The 20,901-nt window shown below is 41.1% G+C and overlaps 1 protein-coding gene across 4 annotated transcripts in view; it reads left to right on the forward strand.

The window, feature by feature from the left end:
• mfsd6 (major facilitator superfamily domain containing 6) overlaps nt 1–20,901 on the forward strand; it is a 60,227-nt gene that overhangs the window by 6,616 nt on the left and 32,710 nt on the right. For all 4 annotated transcript variants that reach the window (XM_008104776.2, XM_062963762.1, XM_008104777.3 and 1 more), the window contains exon 2: nt 14,835–16,425. In XM_008104776.2, coding sequence (XP_008102983.1) covers nt 14,891–16,425 — 1,535 coding nt within the window. In that variant the 5' untranslated portion in view covers nt 14,835–14,890. The remainder of the gene's footprint in view (nt 1–14,834; nt 16,426–20,901) is intronic.

Here is a 20,901-nt window from a genome sequence, read left to right on the forward strand (position 1 = left end):
TTCTTAAATGAAGGGTTAAGCTTTGTTTCCCAAGAAACCATAATTTAGTGTAACACGAATGAGAAAAAGAGATAGGTATTGAGAATTTCAGATTCCTGTGCTTTTTAACTTCTCTTCCTTGTCTAAATGGCAGCTTTGAATGTTTGGCCTGTATAGGGAGGAGTATGTGGGAGTGAGAATAAGAAGTGTGAATTTAAACCTTCTTTCAGAATTGTTTTGTCTGTCAGATTAGAACCTGTGTTACATCCATTTATCTGGGAGTCAGCCCCATTGAACCTACAGCATTTAATATCTGAACAAACCTGTATGGGATTGTCTGTTCATTGAGATTTTTTTTAAAGACGAATTTAGGATTATATATAAAATGGAAAGTTATGTTCTGAGATTGTTTCTACCGTGTCCCATTTTTGAAGCAGAAGTCATTTTCTTTCTTAGACGAGAGAGAGTTTGGGGTGATGTTATTTATTTATGTTAGTACTGTTATTGTAGTATAGCATCAGAAATACTGATAACAGTATTTTAACACATGAAGTACTTTTCTTAAATTACTTCCATGCTTCTCAATGACTTCAGTTATTAAGGCTGATATTTGGATTTCCCTCTCTTTCTCTCTCTCTCTGTATATATTTTGTATTAGATCTTAATGTTAATTATTAATTATTAATGGATTATTCAGTCTTAGTGTGTATTTATTGTTCAATCTGTTGTATGATTTTGTTGAACCTCAAATTATAATAGTTGTTGAATAACCTGGAAGTGTTGTTTTGTTTTGTTTTATGTAACTTTTCTGTTGTTACTATATATGTTGCTTTGACAGGTTTTATTGTGGGAAACTTGCTTATAAATAAATATGTGGATCCTAAAGTAGAACATAGATGCAGTTGGCTAATTTTAGATGCCACAAGTATGATTGAAACATTTGCAAATACCATCCCTAAAAACCCATTTCTGTTGATATCTGCGTCTCTTGTTGCTGTTAAAGGGCATAGAAGTTCTGTGAACCAGAAAGATAATCAAAAGGAATAGTAGGTATACACCAGGGCCGGTCCAACAATGGAGGCCGTTTAAGCGGCCGCTTCGGGCGAACGTCAAGGGGGGCGCTGTTGAGGCTCCCTCTCGCACTCCTCGGCCCACTCACGCATCTCTCGCACTCGGCCCACTCGCGGCCCTCTCGCACTCGGCTCAATCGCGGCCCTCTCGCACTCGGCTCAATCGCGCCCCTCTCGCACTCGGCCCACTCACGCCCCTCTCGCACTCGGCCCACTCGCGCCCCTCTCGCACTCGGCCCACTCACGCATCTCTCTCACTCGGCCCACTCACGCCCCTCTCGCACTCGGCCCACTCACGCCTCTCTCGCACTCGGCCCACTCGCACCTCTCTCTCACTCGGCCCACTCGCGCCTCTCTCGCACTCGGCCCACTCACACCCCTCTCGCACTCGGCCCACTCACACCCCTCTCGCACTCGGCCCACTCACGCCCCTCTCGCACTCGGCCCACTCACGCCTCTCTCGCACTCGGCCCACTCGCACCTCTCTCTCACTCGGCCCACTCGCGCCTCTCTCGCACTCGGCCCACTCCCGCATCTCTCTCACTCGGCCCACTCGCGCCCCTCTCGCACTCGGCCCACTCACGCATCTCTCTCACTCGGCCCACTCACGCCCCTCTCGCACTCGGCCCACTCACGCCTCTCTCGCACTCGGCCCACTCGCACCTCTCTCTCACTCGGCCCACTCGCGCCTCTCTCGCACTCGGCCCACTCACACCCCTCTTGCACTCGGCCCACTCACGCCCCTCTCGCACTCGGCCCACTCACGCCCCTCTCGCACTCGGCCCACTCACACCCCTCTCGCACTCGGCCCACTCACGCCCCTCTCGCACTCGGCCCACTCACGCCCCTCTCGCACTCGGCCCACTCACGCCTCTCTCGCACTCGGCCCACTCGCACCTCTCTCGCACTCGGCCCACTCGCGCCTCTCTCGCACTCGGCCCACTCGCGCCTCTCTCGCACTCGGCCCACTCACACCCCTCTCGCACTCGGCCCACTCACGCCCCTCTCGCACTCGGCCCACTCACACCCCTCTCGCACTCGGCCCACTCACGCCCCTCTCGCACTCGGCCCACTCACGCCTCTCTCGCACTCGGCCCACTCACGCCCCTCTCGCACTCGGCCCACTCACGCATCTCTCGCACTCGGCCCACTCACGCATCTCTCTCACTCGGCCCACTCACGCCCCTCTCGCACTCGGCCCACTCACACCCCTCTCGCACTCGGCCCACTCACGCATCTCTCGCACTCGGCCCACTCACGCATCTCTCTCACTCGGCCCACTCACGCCCCTCTCGCACTCGGCCCACTCACGCCTCTCTCGCACTCGGCCCACTCATGCCCCTCTCGCACTCGGCCCACTCACGCCTCTCTCGCACTCGGCCCTCTCGCCCTTGCAGCCCTCTTGCCCCTGAACAAGACCTGAGGCCAGGCCTCTGGGCCTGCTGCTCCACCTGCACCCTTCCTGGATTCCTCTCGCAACGCCCGGCAGCCCTCCGAGGCTGGAAGGAGCTCTGGCAGATCGAGCAGGCCTGTGCCCCTGCCATGCACCTCCTTGGGGACCCTCTCAGCCATGAAGACGGGGCAGGTAGGAACCCGTCCCTGTTCCCAGCATTTCGCCAGGCATGTCTCCAGGGCAGGCCTGGGCCAACTTGGCAACTGAGGGGGAAATGGAGGGGCCTGAGGCTGGGTTGCTGCAGGTTTTTCAGCTGCCTGGCCATGTTCCAGAAGCTGGGACATGTGGGCCTACTCCTAGGATTTATAGTTTCCTAAGGCCCCTTCTTCACAGCCATAGAAGACAGATTATCAAGGCAGATAATCCACATTTTCTGCTTTGAACCAGATTATATGCATCCACACAGCCATATAATCCAGTTCAGAGCAGATAGTCTGGATTTTATATGGCAGGGTATGGGTTCTTCTACATAACCATATAATTGAGATTATGAAGGCAGATAATCCAGGTCATATGCACTGAACCGGATTATATGTATCTACACAGCCATATAATCCAGTTCAAAGCAGATAGTCTGGATCTTATATGGCAGGGTATGGGTTCTTTTACATAACCATATAATTCAGATTATCAACGCAGATAATCCACATTATCTGCCTTGAACTGGGTTATCTGAGTCTACACTGCCATATAATCCAGTTCAAAGCAGATAACCTGCATTTTATATGGCAATACAGAAAGGGCCTAAGGGTATATTGTAGTGTATATTGTAGTGGTGTACTTCAGAGGGATGCATATATCTCACCAAAGGGCAGCTGCACTTTGGAATTAATGCAGTTTGACTCCAATTTCATTGCCATGGCTCAATGCTATGAAACCCTGGGAATTGTAGTTTTATAAGGTCTTTAAACCTTCTCTGCCAAATAGTTTAGATGCCTCACCGAACTATAACTCCCAGGATTCCATAGCATTGAGCCGTGGCAGTGAAAGTGGAGCCAAACTATGTTAATTCCACGGTGCCTCACTTCTTCCAATGGAGAAATAAAGATACAAGTGCCAGTTAAGTCCAGTGGATTTCTTTATTCATACCAGGGGTCCCCAAACTTTTTAAACAGGGGGCCAGTTCACGATCCTTCGGACCGTTGGAGGGCCAGACTATAGTTGGCCACTGAGCAATAATAAATAAATATATAAATAAATAATAATAACAATAAAAAAGAGGGTTGGAAGACACCCTTTGGGCCATTGGCTTAGAAATTGAGATGAGCACCAACCCCCAGAGTCACCAATCCCCTTCTGCTTTGTGCATCGAAAGCACAAGCAAAGCACCCCTGACAGATGATCACCCAGCGTCAATGTGAAGAAGAAGAAGAAGAAGAAGAAGAAGAAGAAGAAGAAGAAGAAGAAGAAGAAGAAAGAGGTTTGGAAGAGACCCCTTGGGCCATTTAGTCCAACCCCCTTCTGCCTGTGTGCACCAAAAGCACAAGCAAAGCATCCCTGATAGATGGCCACCCTGCCTCAATAATAATAATAATAATAATAATAATAATAATAATAATAATAATAATAATAGGATTGGAAGAGACCCCTTGGGCCATTTAGTTCAACCCCCTTCTGCCTGTGTGCACCAAAAGCACAAGCAAAGCATCCCTGATAGATGGCCACCCAGCCTCAATAATAATAATAATAATAATAATAATAATAATAATAATAATAATAATAATAATAGGATTGGAAGAGACCCCTTGGGCCATTTAGTCCAACTACCTTCTGCCTCTGCACCAAAAGCACAAGCAAAGCATCCCTGATAGATGGCCACCCAGCCTCAATATTAATAATAATAATAATAATAATAATAATAATAATAATAATAATAATAATAATAATAATAATAATGGTTGTAAGAGAAGAAGAGACCCCTTGGGTTACTTAGCCCAACCCCCTTCTGCCCTTGTGCCGTGGGGCTGGATAAATGGCTTCGATGGGCCGCATCCGGCCCCCGGGCCTTAGTTTGGGGACCTCTGATTCATACCATATGGAGAGGGGCAGATTTCTCGCCCTTTTCATGATATTGTTTAAACTTCCACTCTATGTCTAATTTTTGTTTTGTGTAAGGTAAAGGTAAAGGTTTCCCCTGACGTTAAGTCCAGTCATGTCTGACTCTGGGGGTTGGTGCTCATCTCCATTTCTAAGCCAAAGAGCCAGTGTTGTCCGTAGACACCTCCAAGGTCATGTGGCCAGCATGACTGCATGGAGCACCGTTACCTTCCCGCCGGAAGTGGTACCTATTGATCTACTCACATTGGCATGTTTTCGAACTACTAGGTTGGCAAAAGCTGGAGCTAACAGCGGGCGCTCATTTCGCTCCCGGGATTTGAACCTGGGACCTTTCGGTCTGCAAGTTCAGCAGCTCAGTGCTTTAACACACTTCGCTACCGGGGTTCCTTTTTGTTTTGTGTATTTTATGGAAATATGTTTCCATATGTATATTTTACGGAGTGTTTTTAAATTATTATGTGTTCTAGCAATGTTGTCAACCGTCTTGAGCGGGTAAGAAATAAAATTATCATTATCATTATCATTATTGAGTTGCTGTGCGTTTTCTGGGCTGTCTGGCCATGCTCCAGAAGCATTCTCTCCTGACATTTCACCCACATCTATGGCAGGCATCCTCAGAGGTTGTGAGGTCTGTTGGAAATTAGGCAAGTGGGGTTTATATATCTGTGGAATGATGTCCAGGGTGGGATAAAGAACTCTTTGAGGCAAGTGTGAATGTTGCAGTTGGCCACCTTGATTAGCATTGAATGTCCCTCACATATTCAAAACCTGGCTGCTTCCTGCCTGAGGGAATCTTTGTTGGGTGGTGTTAGCTGGCCCTGATTGTTTCATGTCTGGAATTCCCCTGTTTTTGAGTGTTATTTTTTACTGTCCTGATTTTATTTATTTATTTATTTATTTCCCATACTTGTGTCCCGCCCTTCTCACCCTGAAGAGGACTCAGGGTAGCCTCACAACTGCCAACAATTCGATATCCGATTGTTTTGGGGGGGCGCCAAAATTCTGTTCGCTTACACTTGAAAATTACCTTGGGCCGGCCCTGGTATACACAAAGTACTTTCAGCCACAGATTGTACGTCTACTTGCATTTTGTGCAAAAGGGCTAAGAAAGCCAAACCTTTCTGTCCATGAAGCAAACTTTGAAAGGAGTGCTTCTGAATAAGAAATTAGTGCTGTTGATGTATGTGCCAGTCAACACTTACTTTTTCTCATAACAAGCAAATGCTGTAATTTGAGTGCTATGCAAATGTGGATTACTGGGTTTAGAGAATCAGAATATGGCCCCAAGGGGGCTGGGGGAAGTTAGTGAAAGAAATAAAATAATAAAAGCGAGAGAAAATCATGATGGCTGGTGAAAAGAAAAAAAAATTAAGATCTAGAAAGGCTGAATGCTCACTGTGGTAGAGGGAAAGACCAGTAAGAAGGAAGAGATTTGTGGGTTAGCAGATTTTCACTGCTATAGAACGTACAGAACATGTTGTTTGGAGGACTGTGATGATCTCAAAAAGAGACCCTCATTGGTGACGTGAAGAGGCCTTGCATAGGTCTGCCTTACTCTCACCCCTTATTGCTCTGAAGAAAAGACTAGTATATGCACATAGATACTTCTCCCATGTAGCTTTATGCTTTTTCTTGAGCTTACCTGTGGTCAAGGAAAGGCCGTAGCTCTGTGGTTGGGAACATGATTGGCATGTAGAGGTCCCAAGCTCATTCACCAGTATCATCAGGGTAGGACCAAGAAAGACCCATCTTAATACCTAATACATTGCTGGGTGAACTTGTTTTCCCCACATGTTTGTACAGTTGCTAACTCTTTTTGGAATGTCCAGCTCTCCGACCACTTCCTCTGTTTCTCCGCTGTCCTTTTTCTTTTACAATTTCTGCACCTTTCCAGGGTTCTCCCGAGTTTTTCATAATCAAATGGCCAATTTTTCTTGATTTATTTTAAACCATTTCTTTTATAGAGGAAAAGAAGGCATAGCATCACAGTTATATTAACTACATAGACTAGTACTATTAACAGCCTTTAAGACTACTTCCAGTTGTAGAATGCCTCTTGAAATTTGCTTTTTGTCTACTTATTTTTATGAAGTACCCTCCAATTTTCAGATGCATATTTTAAAGTGGCTTACATTAAGTAAAAGATAGAGTAAGACATAAAGATCTCATCACAAATTCAAAGCACATGGGGTGTGTTTGGCCCCACCTTACTATTAACAACAGTATAAAAGTCATCAAAACATATTATAGAATACTTATTCACTGTAATTATTAAAGCTACAATCCAATTAAATTTATCTTTTAGAAAAGCAGACAGTTACAGTCAGTTCAGAAATTAGGACAAGTCAGGCAGAATAAATTAATGGAGCAGGTAGAAAATTCACTCTTCAGCAGTCTATGAATGGTGGTGGGGTGTTCTTAGTCAGCTTCAATGTGAAAACATGATGTTGTAATGTGTTACAAATATGCATTTAGCCTTTTTAACCATCTAGCGCTTTAAATATATTTAAATATATTTATGCTTTAAATATATTTACTTTAAATATATTTAAAGTGTTATATGGTTAAAAAGGCTAAATGCATATTTGGAACATATTGGAAGGTAAGGATGAGTGAAGTTTGGCCAAGAAATATATGCATGGCTCCTTATAGAAGTGAGCAGTTGTGACCCTCCAGATGTATTTCACTTACAGCTTCAATCAGTCTTCACCAATGAGTATGATGTCTAAGGCTGATAGGGGTTGAAGGCCAGAAACAGGGATTGGGAAGGCACCATCGTCCAGTTGCAGCTTGTTGAGTGATAGCTGTATCCAGTTGATGCTATTGTGTCCCCCCCCCCCCCCCCCCCGCTAAACCACTCACCTGTCATCAAAGCTGGCAACCTATAGTTTTCTTTCATTTCTAATGCAGATTTTCCCATTCCCTTTTCTCTGTCTTCTCTGTTTTAACCAATTTAATTAGTCACATAACTGATTTAGAATGTCTCTAAATGAAGGCTTTTCCATTATGTGTTGTTGCCCAAATCATAATTAGAAATGGCATCACTTTCCAGTCCTATTAGCTAAGGCAAAGCAAGTTAATTTTTTGCACCAGAAGCAGGAGATCTCGCAAGCTTCTCCTTTCCTCTTAAATAAATTAAAGAACTCTTTGGTGACTTTTTGTGAGATCCAAAATCTAAGGCTTGTCTCATTCAACCCGACGCTAGAGCCATCCCTACGTAGCACTGTTCTCAATTTTAACAAAAGGCTTTGCTTTCCCCTGTTTGACAGCACCCACAACCACCTTTCCCCCTGATCAGAGGTAGGTAGGGTGAAATTGTGCCCAGTGAGGTAATAATAGAGGAAAAACTGTGTGGATGTCACAGTACTGATTTGGCAATTCACTAATTTCAGACAGCAGTGGCTCCAGGAAGCTAAAGCTGAGGTAAGCTTTCATGTAAATTAATACATGTTGCTAGTGAGGAACGTATTGCTGTGCTAATTAATGATGGGATTTTTCTTGTGCAAACTATTTGTATAGCAATTCTAATCTTTTTTCTTTCAAAGGTTAATTCAAAGGCCTCTAAGCCTGTCTGTTAGGATGCAATCCTGTGCTGTGCATTCTAACCTAGTGAAAAAGCCCTCTTAAACTGAGCGGGGGGGGGGGGGGGTGTTACACCTAGGATTGTGCTGTTATACAGTTTGTTAACAACTCTGAGAGAAAGTGGGTATAGGTGAGAGGTTTCAAAGAGATAATCTTCACTAATATAATTATACAGATTTAAGTGTGGCTTCACCATTGTACCTAGCAGGCCTGCATATGATTATTTCCACCAAGCAAAACCAGACTAAAACATAAATAAGCTTCACTTAACTTTGAGGGAAGGGGGGTCTTTCATTTGAGTAAACAAGCTAGGATTGTGTCCCTTGTCCCTTGAGGCACCCTCTGAAGTCACAGGCCTATTCGAATCAATAGCAACACACAGTTCTTCTGCGATTTAGTGTGTGAAGTTCTGGTTCCATTTGTTCTCTGGGTAAAGAAATTTGCAATTTGCCTCTTTTATCAGTTCCATCTGGATTGCCCTGCTGGATTGATGGTGGTCAATTTCAGTTGCTAGGAGAGGAGAATAATTGAGGTTGGTGTGTCACAGTAGCCACAATGGAAGCACAGAAAGAATAGCAAACAGTATTTGATGTAAAGGCCACAGCAATTGGCAGATTGGATGTGAATATTAATCAGTGATATGATGAGACATGCAAAAAGGGAACAGAATGAACCACATTTAGAATGGCCAATAATAAACAGGATATCATAGAATATTTGCATGACATCCTATTGGTTTATGTTAGTGATGGGTGTGTGGGTCCTCAAGTTGTTTTTGGCCTCTATGCTTTGGTGGTGTCTACACTGACTAGAACCGGTGGAATTGTAGGCCACAAACATCAGGAGGATTATAGATATATACCCCTGGTTTCTGAAGTATGTGCTTTGTTGCAGAAAGAAGTGACTGTGGGTTTGGAGCCTACCAACATGCTGGCAATGACATACACCGTTTGTTAGCATGAGGGCCTTTGAGTAGCTCTTATACATTGGTCTTCAGTTTCCATGATGGCAGCAACTTCATAGCAGCAGTTTCCATGATGGTAGCAACTCCACTACAATTGACGGATGTGGAACTAATAAGATATCTCTATATTGCATTGTGTGCATGGTGGCACTTAGGTTTATGAGTCAAGTGAGATGTGTATCTCGGGAAGAGGAAATAAAATGTGCTTCTTTTGTCTGCAATGCAAATTGAGAGTCCCATATGTCACTCTGCCTAGCAATTCATGCACCAGAGCTTGATGAGAAAAGTCCATTTGTCATAGGGCAAAAGGAGATAATCTCTTTCAGACCAATTTCTGACATATTTTAGGTTGAAGTTCATACTGTGAGTAACAAATCCTTTGAGGCGTTCCAGGTTTGTGAAGGTGGTCAGGCTGTAACCCCAGGGACTTAGAATATATCACCATGCTAAATGTTAATTTGTGAAGGTTGTTGAAAGGAAGGATACGAAGAGTTAGAAATCAGTAGGAATTGACTAAATGGATGGGAATGAGTTATTTTTACTGCCCTATTTTTCAGCAAATGCATTATTACATGAGGATTTTGATTTTCTTCAGATGTTTCTGTGCAAGTGTGCAGATGTGACTGCTTGCATGCTAGATTTCTATTTGCACCCTAATCATACTTATTAAAATATAAACCATGTTTGCTTCTGTTTGTCGGCTTTCATTTGTACTTCATCCTTTTTTTCCTGGCTGAACTAAAGGGACTGATGCATGCATTCTCTAAGGGTCTGTAATTAAATCCAACAACTGCTTGCATTGATGCACTAGCATTAATTTTTTGTACAGGTCTTTCTCTAAAACCCTCTCAGGAGCACTTACAGAGTGATAATACTAAACAACAACACCCCTTTACAGTCTTGATAGACTTGACTTTCCTTTTGAACTGATCCTCCTGGCTGGTCTTTACCAAGCAGGTATGACTTCGTGATGGAAGAAAGTATCAACCTTTTAAGCCTCCCAGTTTCTTCCAACCTGCTTGTTTTCCAAGTTGCACTTTTGCCCTTGCAACCTGTGAAGCAATTTGCTCTGCAGATTATCTTCCTGGAAGGTGGAGTCTTTTATTGTAGAACTTCAGGAATTCTTTCTGCTGAAACACTTGTCTATATGGTTTGTGTGTGTGTGTGTGTGTGTGTGTGTGTGTGTGTGAGAGAGAGAGAGAGAGAGAGAGAGAGAGAGAGAGAGAGAGAGAGAGAGAGAGAGAGAGGTCATTTTGTTGTCTTAACATTTTGAGAGAGTGGTTACAAAGTGAATATCAGATTATTCTAAAGGCCATAGATTTGTTGCTGTTGCTGCCAGTGCCTTAGTACAAGGTAACTAGGACTAGGTGACAGGAAAACAGTATCTGGTGAAAATGAGTACAACGTTTTTAAAAATAAAACCAGCAATTACAGTACCTACTGTGGCTCATAAGATGAGCTATATTGTCTAATGTTATGCAATACCTTATCTTCCTTTTCAGAATCTCAAGTTTTAATTGAATTTAAAACAAGCTATTACATAATGGCAACCTCACATTGATAGAAATCAATATATATAATTCCAAATAGATAGAATCTGAAATGCACAGAGTTATTTGTGGTGTTGTTGCTGTTGCTGTTTTTGCTGTTGTTGTTGTGTGCCTTTAGAGTGTATCCACTGAGCTTTCTTGGCAAGATTTGTACTGGGGGTGCTTTTATCATTCTCTGAGGAAGAGAGAGTATGATTTGCCCAAAATCAGCTAATGCAGTGGTTCTCAACCTGTGAGTCCCCATGTGTTTTGGCCTACAACTCCCAGAAATCTCAGCTAGTTTACCAGCTGTCAGGATTTCTAGGAGGCTATTCTTGTGGAATTAGGGAAATTCTGCAACATGTCCCACTCTTTCCTTATTCCCTGTCAGTGTTAAGTTTTCCCTTCCGCTATACTTGGTCCATTCCAAAATACACTAAAACTTCGAATTAAATTAGTGGAATCACATAGGCTAATGAAAAGTTCTCTTTATTTAATGTTCCATAATTGAAACAGGAGTTGAATGGAAGCTGTAGAGCAGGGGTTCCCAAACTAAGGCCCGGGGGCCGGATGCGGCCCATCGAAGCCATTTATCTGGCCCCCATGGCACAAGGGCAGAAGGGGGTTGGGCTAAATGACCCAAGGGGTCTTCTTCTCTTACAATCCTTATTATTATTATTATTATTAACATTGAGACTGGGTGGCCATCTGTCAGGGGTGCTTTGCTTGTGCTTTTGGTGCACAAAGGCAGAAGGGGATTGGACTAAATGGCCCAAGGGGTCTCTTCCAACCCTCTTTATTATTATTATTATTATTATTATTATTAACATTGAGACTGGGTGGCCATCTGTCAGGGATGCTTTGCTTGTGCTTTGGTGCACAAAGGGAGAAGGGGATTGGACTTAATGACCCAAAGGATCTCTTCCAACCCTCTTTATTATTATTATTATTATTATTATTATTATTATTATTATTATTGCTCGGTGGTCAACTATAGTCTGGCCCTCCAACGGTTCGAAGGATTGTGAACTGTCCCCCTGTTTAAAAAATTTGGGGATCCCTGCTGTAGAGAAAACTATCTGAATTGTAGAGTTGGAAGAAAGCATAAGGACTGTCAAACCCAACCCTGTCCATGCCCGAATACATAACTAAAACATTTCTGAGAGGTCAGCATCCAATGTTTGTTTGAAGGCCTCCAGAGAAGGCGAATCTACAACTTTTTGTCAGCCTTTTCCATTGTAAATCCTCAATTAGTGCCATGAAGTTCCTCCTAATGTTTAGGCTATCATATTTCTTGTCATTTGAATCTAATTGGTTTGTGTTGTCCAGATATTTGAATGCATGGCACTGCAGAATAGTGGTAAAGGACCATGTGACAAGGCATTCGGCATGAGCAATTGGTTGTGCAGGCACCTTGTCCACATGCTAGTTTTTTTAAAGGAAGAAACATTAATTTGGCTGTGTAGCATCTACTGTAAATGATATGAAAATGTGTAGTCCTCTCAGAGTAGGGAAGTTTATTTGGAAAAAAGCACAACTATGGTATCCAACCAGCATGCAGTTTATCCTAGCTGTTTTCCTAATGCTGCTAAACTACAACTTGGTTGACTATAGTAACTCAAATTAATAAAGGGGGGGTGCAGTCCAACAACATTTCCTACTTTTTTTGTATGGAAATATAATAGCACCCCATACCTCCAAATATATACCACAGATTTCTGGCAATGAATATATTTCAGGAGACAGCTTTTTTTTAACTCGGGTAAGGGGTTATCTTAGGTTTATGTCCACAGCTCATGCAACAACTGTTAACATGGTTTAACAAGTGCTGTTTCAAAATTTATAGTGTCTCTGAAAAGAAAGCTAATTGTTTTATTTAAATTTTATTTCTTTACTTGACATCTGAGCTGCATCCATTATTATTTTGAGTCTAATTGTATAGACATCATACTTTAAAATGGTTATGTAGTTGTACTGCAGCACATGTAGGAAACCACAGTGTCACCAGTTACTAAAGTAAAAGGACAAAAACTGAAATAATGTGAAATAATGGAAGGAAGAATAATTAAGGAAAATGACCATGTGATCATCACATCTTCCTAAAAGAATCTTCAATTTTTCTGTTGACCACTTGGACTGTCAACAATTTAAAACTAACTAGTTCAGTAGTTGCATACAATATGAAATCATTGTTGTTATCATCATCATCATCATCATCATCATCATCCCTGAGACCAAAAATATCACTGTTTTGGTAGCAGCTTACAAGAGTGTTAATGCCATAATAACACTGGCTAACATACATTTTGGGTGCCTCAAATGTTAGACCTGTTTCTGGGTATATTTGAATGGCTGATTCCAAAAATGACATCAATTTTCCCCCATCAGTTTTAGTTTTTGAGACACAGAACATATGCCATATAATGTACTAATTGCCATTTGCTCATCCATAGAAAACCATGATAATCATATCTAAGAAACTAGAGATGATGCGGTCTATCCAATGCAGTTTTCTAAATCAGCGTCCCATATAACCCCAGAGATAGGCCTAAACACAAATACAACAAGATTTTTTTGGGTTGTGTACTACTCTTTGCTTTATTTCTGTTATTTCTGTAAGATATTTTTGTACCTTTAGGTTAATCCAATCTCAAGACAAAAGAAAATTGTCCAGTGAATCTTTTGTATTTAGAGAAATTTCTCAGCACTGTAAACAATTCTTTACACTGTAAAATTGATTGTTTTGCACAAAACAACCCCCCAAACAAAACCAATTAGTTTTTATTGTGTAAAGATATTTTGGTACACAACACGTTGATGACCAAAATATCCTTTTTGCATATTCTAAAAAAGCTACTGCTTTTAAAATGTGTGATGATCATTGTTTGGTCAGTTGAGATAATCCAGTCAACAATATTGTAAAAAATTGAAGAATAATTTAATAACTGAAACACATAGGTGTAATCTAAGAAAGACACACATCAGTAATCAAAATAGGTCACATTTTGGTTTGGTAAGACATCAGCAGTCTTTGGCAGAGAAGACTAAATACCTACAACTCCCATGATTTGTAGGCCTTCCGCCTACTCTGCCAAAGCATTGAGCCATGACTGTTAAACTGTATGAATGCTACATTGTAGATGCAGTCTAAGCAAAGGGCTATTTCCTGTATTCTTAGGAATAGCCATTGATAATAATATATGAGAGGCGAAGAGTGAGCATGTTTTGTGTTGTTGATCATGGAGCATTAGAAAACATTATTACTTTGCTTGGGGATTCCTGTATACAAGATACTCTGGTTCTGGAGCCTTTAAAATGGTTCTGGAAACTATTATATAACGTTGACACACTGGCTGGAATATTGCAGCTCTGTTCAACTGTTGCTTCTTGTTTATAATCACAGAGTTATTCCACATTAACTATCATGGTTACGTCTTAAGAAATCCTGGGATTGGCAGTTTAGTGAAGCTCAGCACAATAATTATGTAGTGTGAATGGGCCATGATGTCATACAAAGTGTATAGTACATGAATGGAAATAAAATTACACCTGTTACCTGTAGTTACTGTTTTTTGTTATGTAATGGAATATTATAATTATTGCTATAAAAGTTCAAGGAAAATTCATATGTTGACCATCCCACTTAGAGAGAAGCAGATGAGTGCCTGTGTTAAACTGTTGTTGCAAATGAACTAAAATAAAATGGTCATATTGGATTTTATATCTCACCTTGCTCCAATCTGGCCTCTTTAAGATATTTTGGATTGTAATATCCCTTCTTCCCTTACTATTGACTATCCTGAGTAACACTATGAAAGCTGCAGACCAAAACATGGAGATCGCAAGGTTGAGAAGAACTATTTGCGTAAACATCTACTGGGCCTAGCCTTTTCAGGACATAAACAACTCCATTTGATGCAGAAGATTGTTATGGGTATAGAGTTTTATAAAATGTATATTCACATAGATTGTAAAAGTCTACATTTTTATCTTAGGGAGCAATGTTAGTAATAAGTCTCTACTATTTTCATAGATTTTAAAGGAATTTCTTGGCTTCATAAATTTGGGTCCATGCTAAAGTACAGCTTAAGATCTTGATTATGATAAAAAATTGTTTTACCCATCAAAATGCCTTCTCTTTCTTTCTTGTCCACCACAACGTGACACATGACTCAGGTGTCTTTTTTATTTTTCCACAGGCTACTTGAACTAAAGTCTAGAGAGCCAACACTGTGTCTCATGCTTGCCATAAATCATGGCAACCGATGATAAAGTTGCCATTTTGACAGATGACGAAGAGGACCAGAAAAGGAAATATGTCCTTTCTGACTCCTTCAATGGGATCTCCAAGGAGCAGGACCTGCAAGCCCGATGTGATACACCTTCGACAGAGACTACTACCACCATTCCAGATGAGGAGCTAGATTGGCTTGAAAGGCATTGTGTCAAAGTGAACAATGATCTCCTGGTCTCAAAGGTCTTTTATTTTTTCTTTTATGCTGCTTATGGCTCCCTCTATCCACTGCTGCCTGTCTATTACAAACAGCTGGGCATGACACCTAGCCAGAGTGGACTCTTGGTGGGCATCAGGTACTTCATTGAGTTCTGCAGTGCTCCTTTCTGGGGAGTGGTAGCAGATCGCTTTAAAAAGGGGAAGGTGGTCCTTCTCTTCTCACTCTTGTGCTGGGTGTTGTTTAATTTGGGAATTGGATTTGTCAAACCGGCTACCTTAAGGTGTGTACCAAAGTTCCCATTGCCAGTACATCCTACCAATGCCAGCCATTTTCCAGCAACAACCCCACAGAATGTCTCCTCTCTTGCATTGGCTGCCGTGGGAGTTACATTACCAAAAGGCCGAGGGAAAAGAGATCTACCAACCTATAGCTTTTCACCTCTGAGCTCAGCTATGCCTGTAGTTACTGAACCTATTTTCCCTGCAATGACTCCAAGTGGAAATGAAGTTCATCCTTTAGATAAGGATGTAGTCACTGAGAATATTGTTTCCCTAAGCTCATTGGGAAATAAAACCTCAGCAACTGTATTGCCTGCTGTCACCACCAAGGCAGTGTTTTCTGATCAGGTCATGCTCGTTTATGACCATCAAGAAGTAGAGGCTATCTTTCTTCTTATTCTTCTGGTTGTTATTATAGGAGAGTTTTTCAGTGCCTCATCAGTTACTATTGTAGACACTGTGACCCTGCAATACCTGGGCAAGCACCGAGACCGTTATGGGCTGCAGCGGATGTGGGGCTCCCTGGGCTGGGGACTGGCCATGCTATCGGTGGGCATTGGCATTGACTCTACCCACATCAGTGTGCTCGTGGAAGGTCAAGGTTGCAAAGCTCCAGAGTACAAGAACTACCGGATTGTTTTCATTGTCTTTGGTGTGTTGATGACCCTGTCTTTGCTTGTGGCAACTCAGTTCCGGTTCCATTACAACCACTACAAGCAAGAGGAAAATGAAAGCAAAGAGGCAGAGGTTGTTCAGGTGGATAGAAATTCTTCCACAGACTCTTCCAACGAGACACGCAGTAACAACAGCCAGCTGCAGTCCTTTCATTTCTGGGACTTGATCAAGCTACTTTGCAGCATCCAATATGGTTCTGTACTATTTGTTGCTTGGTTTATGGGCTTTGGCTATGGCTTTGTATTTACCTTTCTCTACTGGCACCTACAAGATCTGAATGGCACTACTACCCTTTTTGGAGTCTGCTCTGTTCTGAGTCATGTGTCTGAACTGACGGCCTATTTCTTCAGCCACAAGTTGATTGAGCTCATTGGCCACATCAGGTAAGCAAAAAAAATTAATAATGTTATAACGTCTGTGGTCAACACTGTACCAATAATAGGTGCAATAATGTCAAAGAATAAAACACAATAATGAAGAGCGAAGCATACTGAACAAAAATGTACACAGAAGCAAAGATGGAAATTTTTCTGATAATGTATTATTGAATTTTTTTCTGTAGCATCTGAATGTGTGTGCATGCGCACGCACATAATATAGAAAAAACATGTATTCATTGTTGCGTAGTCTATTGTATTTCAGTTAATTGTGTTATGTGGGCTAAAATGACAAACCCTAGTGCTCAAACAAAAATACTCATAATTGAATTGTGATAAAGAACTTGCCATGTTGGAGAAGTAGTAGTGGACTAGCCAGCATGAAACAAATGAGTCAGGATTTACAAATGTGTTAACAGAAATTATCTACCAGGAGGATATGTATGGCATTACCCTTGAAAACAACAGTCTGGCCATGATCCAGTTGGGTATACAGTAGAGTCTCACTTATCCAACGTTCTGGATTATCCAACGCATTTTTGTAGTCGATGTTTTCAATATATCATGATGTTTTGGTGCTAAATTCGTAAATACAATAATTACTACATAGCATTAATGTGTATTGAACTACTTTTTCTGTCAAATTTGTTGTATAACATGATGTTTTGGTGCTTAATTTGTAAAATCATAACTTATTTTGATGTTTAATAGGCTTTTTCTTAATCTCTCCTTATTATCCAACATATTCACTTATCCAACATTCTGCCGGCCCGTTTATGTTGGATAAGTGAGACTCTACTGTAACTGCTGAAGTTGACAGTGCATCCAGATGGACTCCAGTAGAGCCTCTGTGTTTCCTCAGTTTGGGTTTTGGAGAGCTGGGAAACTTCCAGAGCATAATTTTGGGTGGCACAAAGGGCTGGGGGAGGAAGGGAAAGAAGGAGAATGCTTTGATGTGTGTATGTGCTGCCTAGTAAGGGAAATCATTCCAACTTTCCAATGGAGTTTCTTTCATCAACGAATAGACTCCATCCAATTTCCTGCCTCTGTGACTAAAGGTGTACCTCCACAATATAGTTATATCAGCTTGAAGCCACTTCAATTATCATGGAACCATAGTAATGTGTTCACAGATTTATAGTTCGCTAAGAGGTATAGAACTCTCTGATAGAGTTCTAGTGCACACATCTCCATGACAATTAAAATAATATGACTGATGCAGTTGTCTCGTACCAGATGTATTGTACTTCCATAGCTATCTAGCTGGAGGTAAGTCCTTTTAAAACTTACTTGGATTTTCCTCTTAATAAGCATGTGCTAAATTGTCCTACTGCATGCAGCTTTGATCTTACTAGTACATATTACATCATTCAAATTGTGTGCCTGGATAATAAGTGTCACTTGGGCCAAAAAGGGTTGCCAATAACTGACTTTGCTAGATTATCTTTTAATAGCTCCCAAGGGGGAAATAATTGGCAGTTCAAACTTTGCCCAGTGTAATGCTATAACACTGGATGATGCCACATCTGCTCAGTATCTCTTTCCTGTGCATCTCTATAAGAAACAATATTTTTCAGTGGAGAGTTTTGACAATACTGCTGGTTGAGATGTCTTTTTCCTCCTCCTCTTCCTCTTTTTTTGTTGCAAATATTGCTTTAAAATGAACATTGCTTGAAGGAATGCTTTTTCAAAGCCATCTGTATTTAGGTGTACTAACAATATGAGGTTTGAGAGTAGGGGTGCATGTACACAGTACAATTAATGCCATTGTTTCTGACTAAACTACAACTCACATAATTCTATGGCATTGAGCTATGGTGGCTAAAGCTGTGTTAGACTGCAGCAATTCTACAGTGTAGATGTATCCTTGAACTCTGGGAGGTCAAGATAACAATTTCTATATCCACTTAGCCATGGAGTGTGACTTGCCCAGAGTCACTTTATGAGTTAGTTTTCCTAGAAAAGTGGGAAGTATAGATTTCACAATTTGCTAGATGGCAGTATCTTTTTATAATGTGTCCCCCATTTCTGTTTGAAATGCTGGAGAGTTGCTGCCAGTCAGCATAGTACTGAGATAGATGGGCAAGTGGTCTAACTTTGTTAAATGGCAGGTTTCTTTGCTGCCAGTCTATCCGTGGCAGTACAACTAAACTAAGCAATTGATGTATGTTTTTTGACCACTGATGAGGTCTAAATGTAAGTAGCCACTTCAGATAGTACAGTGAGATCAATCGTCCTAAATGGTGAGCTATTATGATCCTTTCCCACTAAATCAGCACAAATACCTGGATTTGATTTTTTGTTTTTTAGAAAACAATTTCTAATGAAGCAGCACGGTAGTCAGAAGTTTACATTTTATATTTATATATTTATTTATTTATATATACTACTTTATTTGTATATATGGATTTGTATTTATGTTGATATGATTATCTGTTTGCATTCCTGTTTGGGATGCATGTCACTAATGGTATACATTAATAAACACACACATAGACATAGACATAGACATATATATATATATATATATATATGTGAAAATTAAATAATACAAATTATTCAAAATCTTTAAAACTCTAATGCAGTCTTGAAGTAATTACAAAAAATATCACTCAGCTCCAAAAGATTATTAACATACCCCCAAAAGATTATTAACATACCCCCTGATTTAGCAGAGGTAGCCCTGTTTAATCCTCTGTTCCCCACTTTTCAGCTTTTTAAAACTCTCAGCTTCTCTCTACTTCACTTTCCCCATTTGTCCTCTCTACTCCAGTTTCTGCAAACTAAATATAAAGTGAAAAGATAGTTTGCACTCAATTAACTCAGTGGAGAGCAGAATCTCGCCCTTCCCTGTGGATTCTGCCAAAGGCAAACTGCTGCAGCCTCTCCTTGCTTTTATTTTCTTCCTTCATTAATAATTTTGGCCATCTTATGTTGCTTGTCCACACGTGTTCCTGTGTTCAACTGTTAAATGTTGATGAAAGTGTATCTAGGTAAACTGTGCTAAGTGATGCATCTTCTGTTTGTGGCAGTGGGAGTGGTGAAACAACTTCTTCTTCTTCTTCTTCTTCTTCTTCTTCCTCCTCCTCCTCCTCCTCCTCCTCCTCCTCCTCCTCCTCCTCCTCCTCCTCTTCTTCTTCTTCTTCTTCTTCTTCTTCTTCTTCTTCTTCTTCTTCTTCTTCTTTTTTGCTGACTTACCCACAAAAACATAATGACTGTTTGGAGGAGGAGAGATAACATTGTGTTGCAAATGTCAGAACGCCCTAATAAAAATCAGCAGTGTTTCACACTGTCTTTCCGTGTGCAGCTCAGCTACCGTAATACAAAAGGAATGTTGGAAAACCAGAAAATCCTAGTATTGTAGTAAAAATAATTGCATGTCATGTGCTTTCCACAAAGATTTCTGAATTGTTTTGTTCTGAAAACTAAGGAAATGATTTACAAATGTGTAAAACTTCATTACTAGCCATGTTTGTGTAAAGTGTAAACACACATTCTGCTAGCCTCATGGCATTTCATGCTGATAGCACAACTGCACAGTAATGGACCATATAGGCAGCCATGTAATGCTGCTAATGAATTAGGACCACAGGAAAACTGTGTTCATCCTGATACAGTCATTCAAGGCTCTATCACAGCAGCTCAGATTTCCAAAAAGATAAGATGCTTGAAATTAAACACCTGTGTATTTCTTTGATAAGAGGAGCTTGTCCTAAGATAAGCTTAAAATAATGTGAGTCTGGCCACTTGATTCTCCTTTGCATTTCTGTGATTCTTTTGGCTGGCCTTTCCCTTGGAGTACTGCAATTAGCCCAGGATGTTTCAATATGGTATTAGTGTTTTGATTGTTTAATCTCATTTTAACTTTTGTATCTTGGGGATTTTTAAGGATATGGTTTTTAAGTGATTGTAAGCCAATTTGAATACCAAACTGGAAAAAGGTCAAGACAAAGAGAAGGAGGAGATCGAGTAACAGCAGCTTTTCTAATGTTACCACACCTCTGAATAGAAGTGGGAGGATGGCAATTTCACCATCCAACCACCATCTAACCAGTAGACTTTGTTTGTTGTTGTTGTTGTTGTTGCTGTTCTAATTGTTTTGTTTCTTCAAGTCATTTCCAATTTATAGTGACCCTAAAGTGATCCCATCATTGACTTTTCTTGGCAAAATTTGTTCAGAGGGCATTGCCCTTGCCTTGCTTTGAGGTCAAGAGAGTGCAACTTGCCCAATGTTACTTAGTGGGGTTCTATGGCTGGGGAAAATCGTTTTTCATCTCTGTTTGTAACTGAATTGGAACTACAGGCTATTTGAAAAAAATGTGCACAAGTGCTGATGTGTGAAAGCAATAACTCTGCTTACTGCACAATGGAAGAGATTATTCCCCCCATAAAACATATATTTAATATTTAGAACTCAAGATTATCATAACTGCCAGATGCTTGCACCCAAAGTGCAGTAAGAAGACAAAAACATGGAAGCAA

The sequence above is a fragment of the Anolis carolinensis genome, chromosome 1, assembly GCF_035594765.1.
Source record: "Anolis carolinensis isolate JA03-04 chromosome 1, rAnoCar3.1.pri, whole genome shotgun sequence".
In the NCBI taxonomy this organism is placed as follows: Eukaryota; Metazoa; Chordata; class Lepidosauria; order Squamata; family Dactyloidae; genus Anolis; species Anolis carolinensis.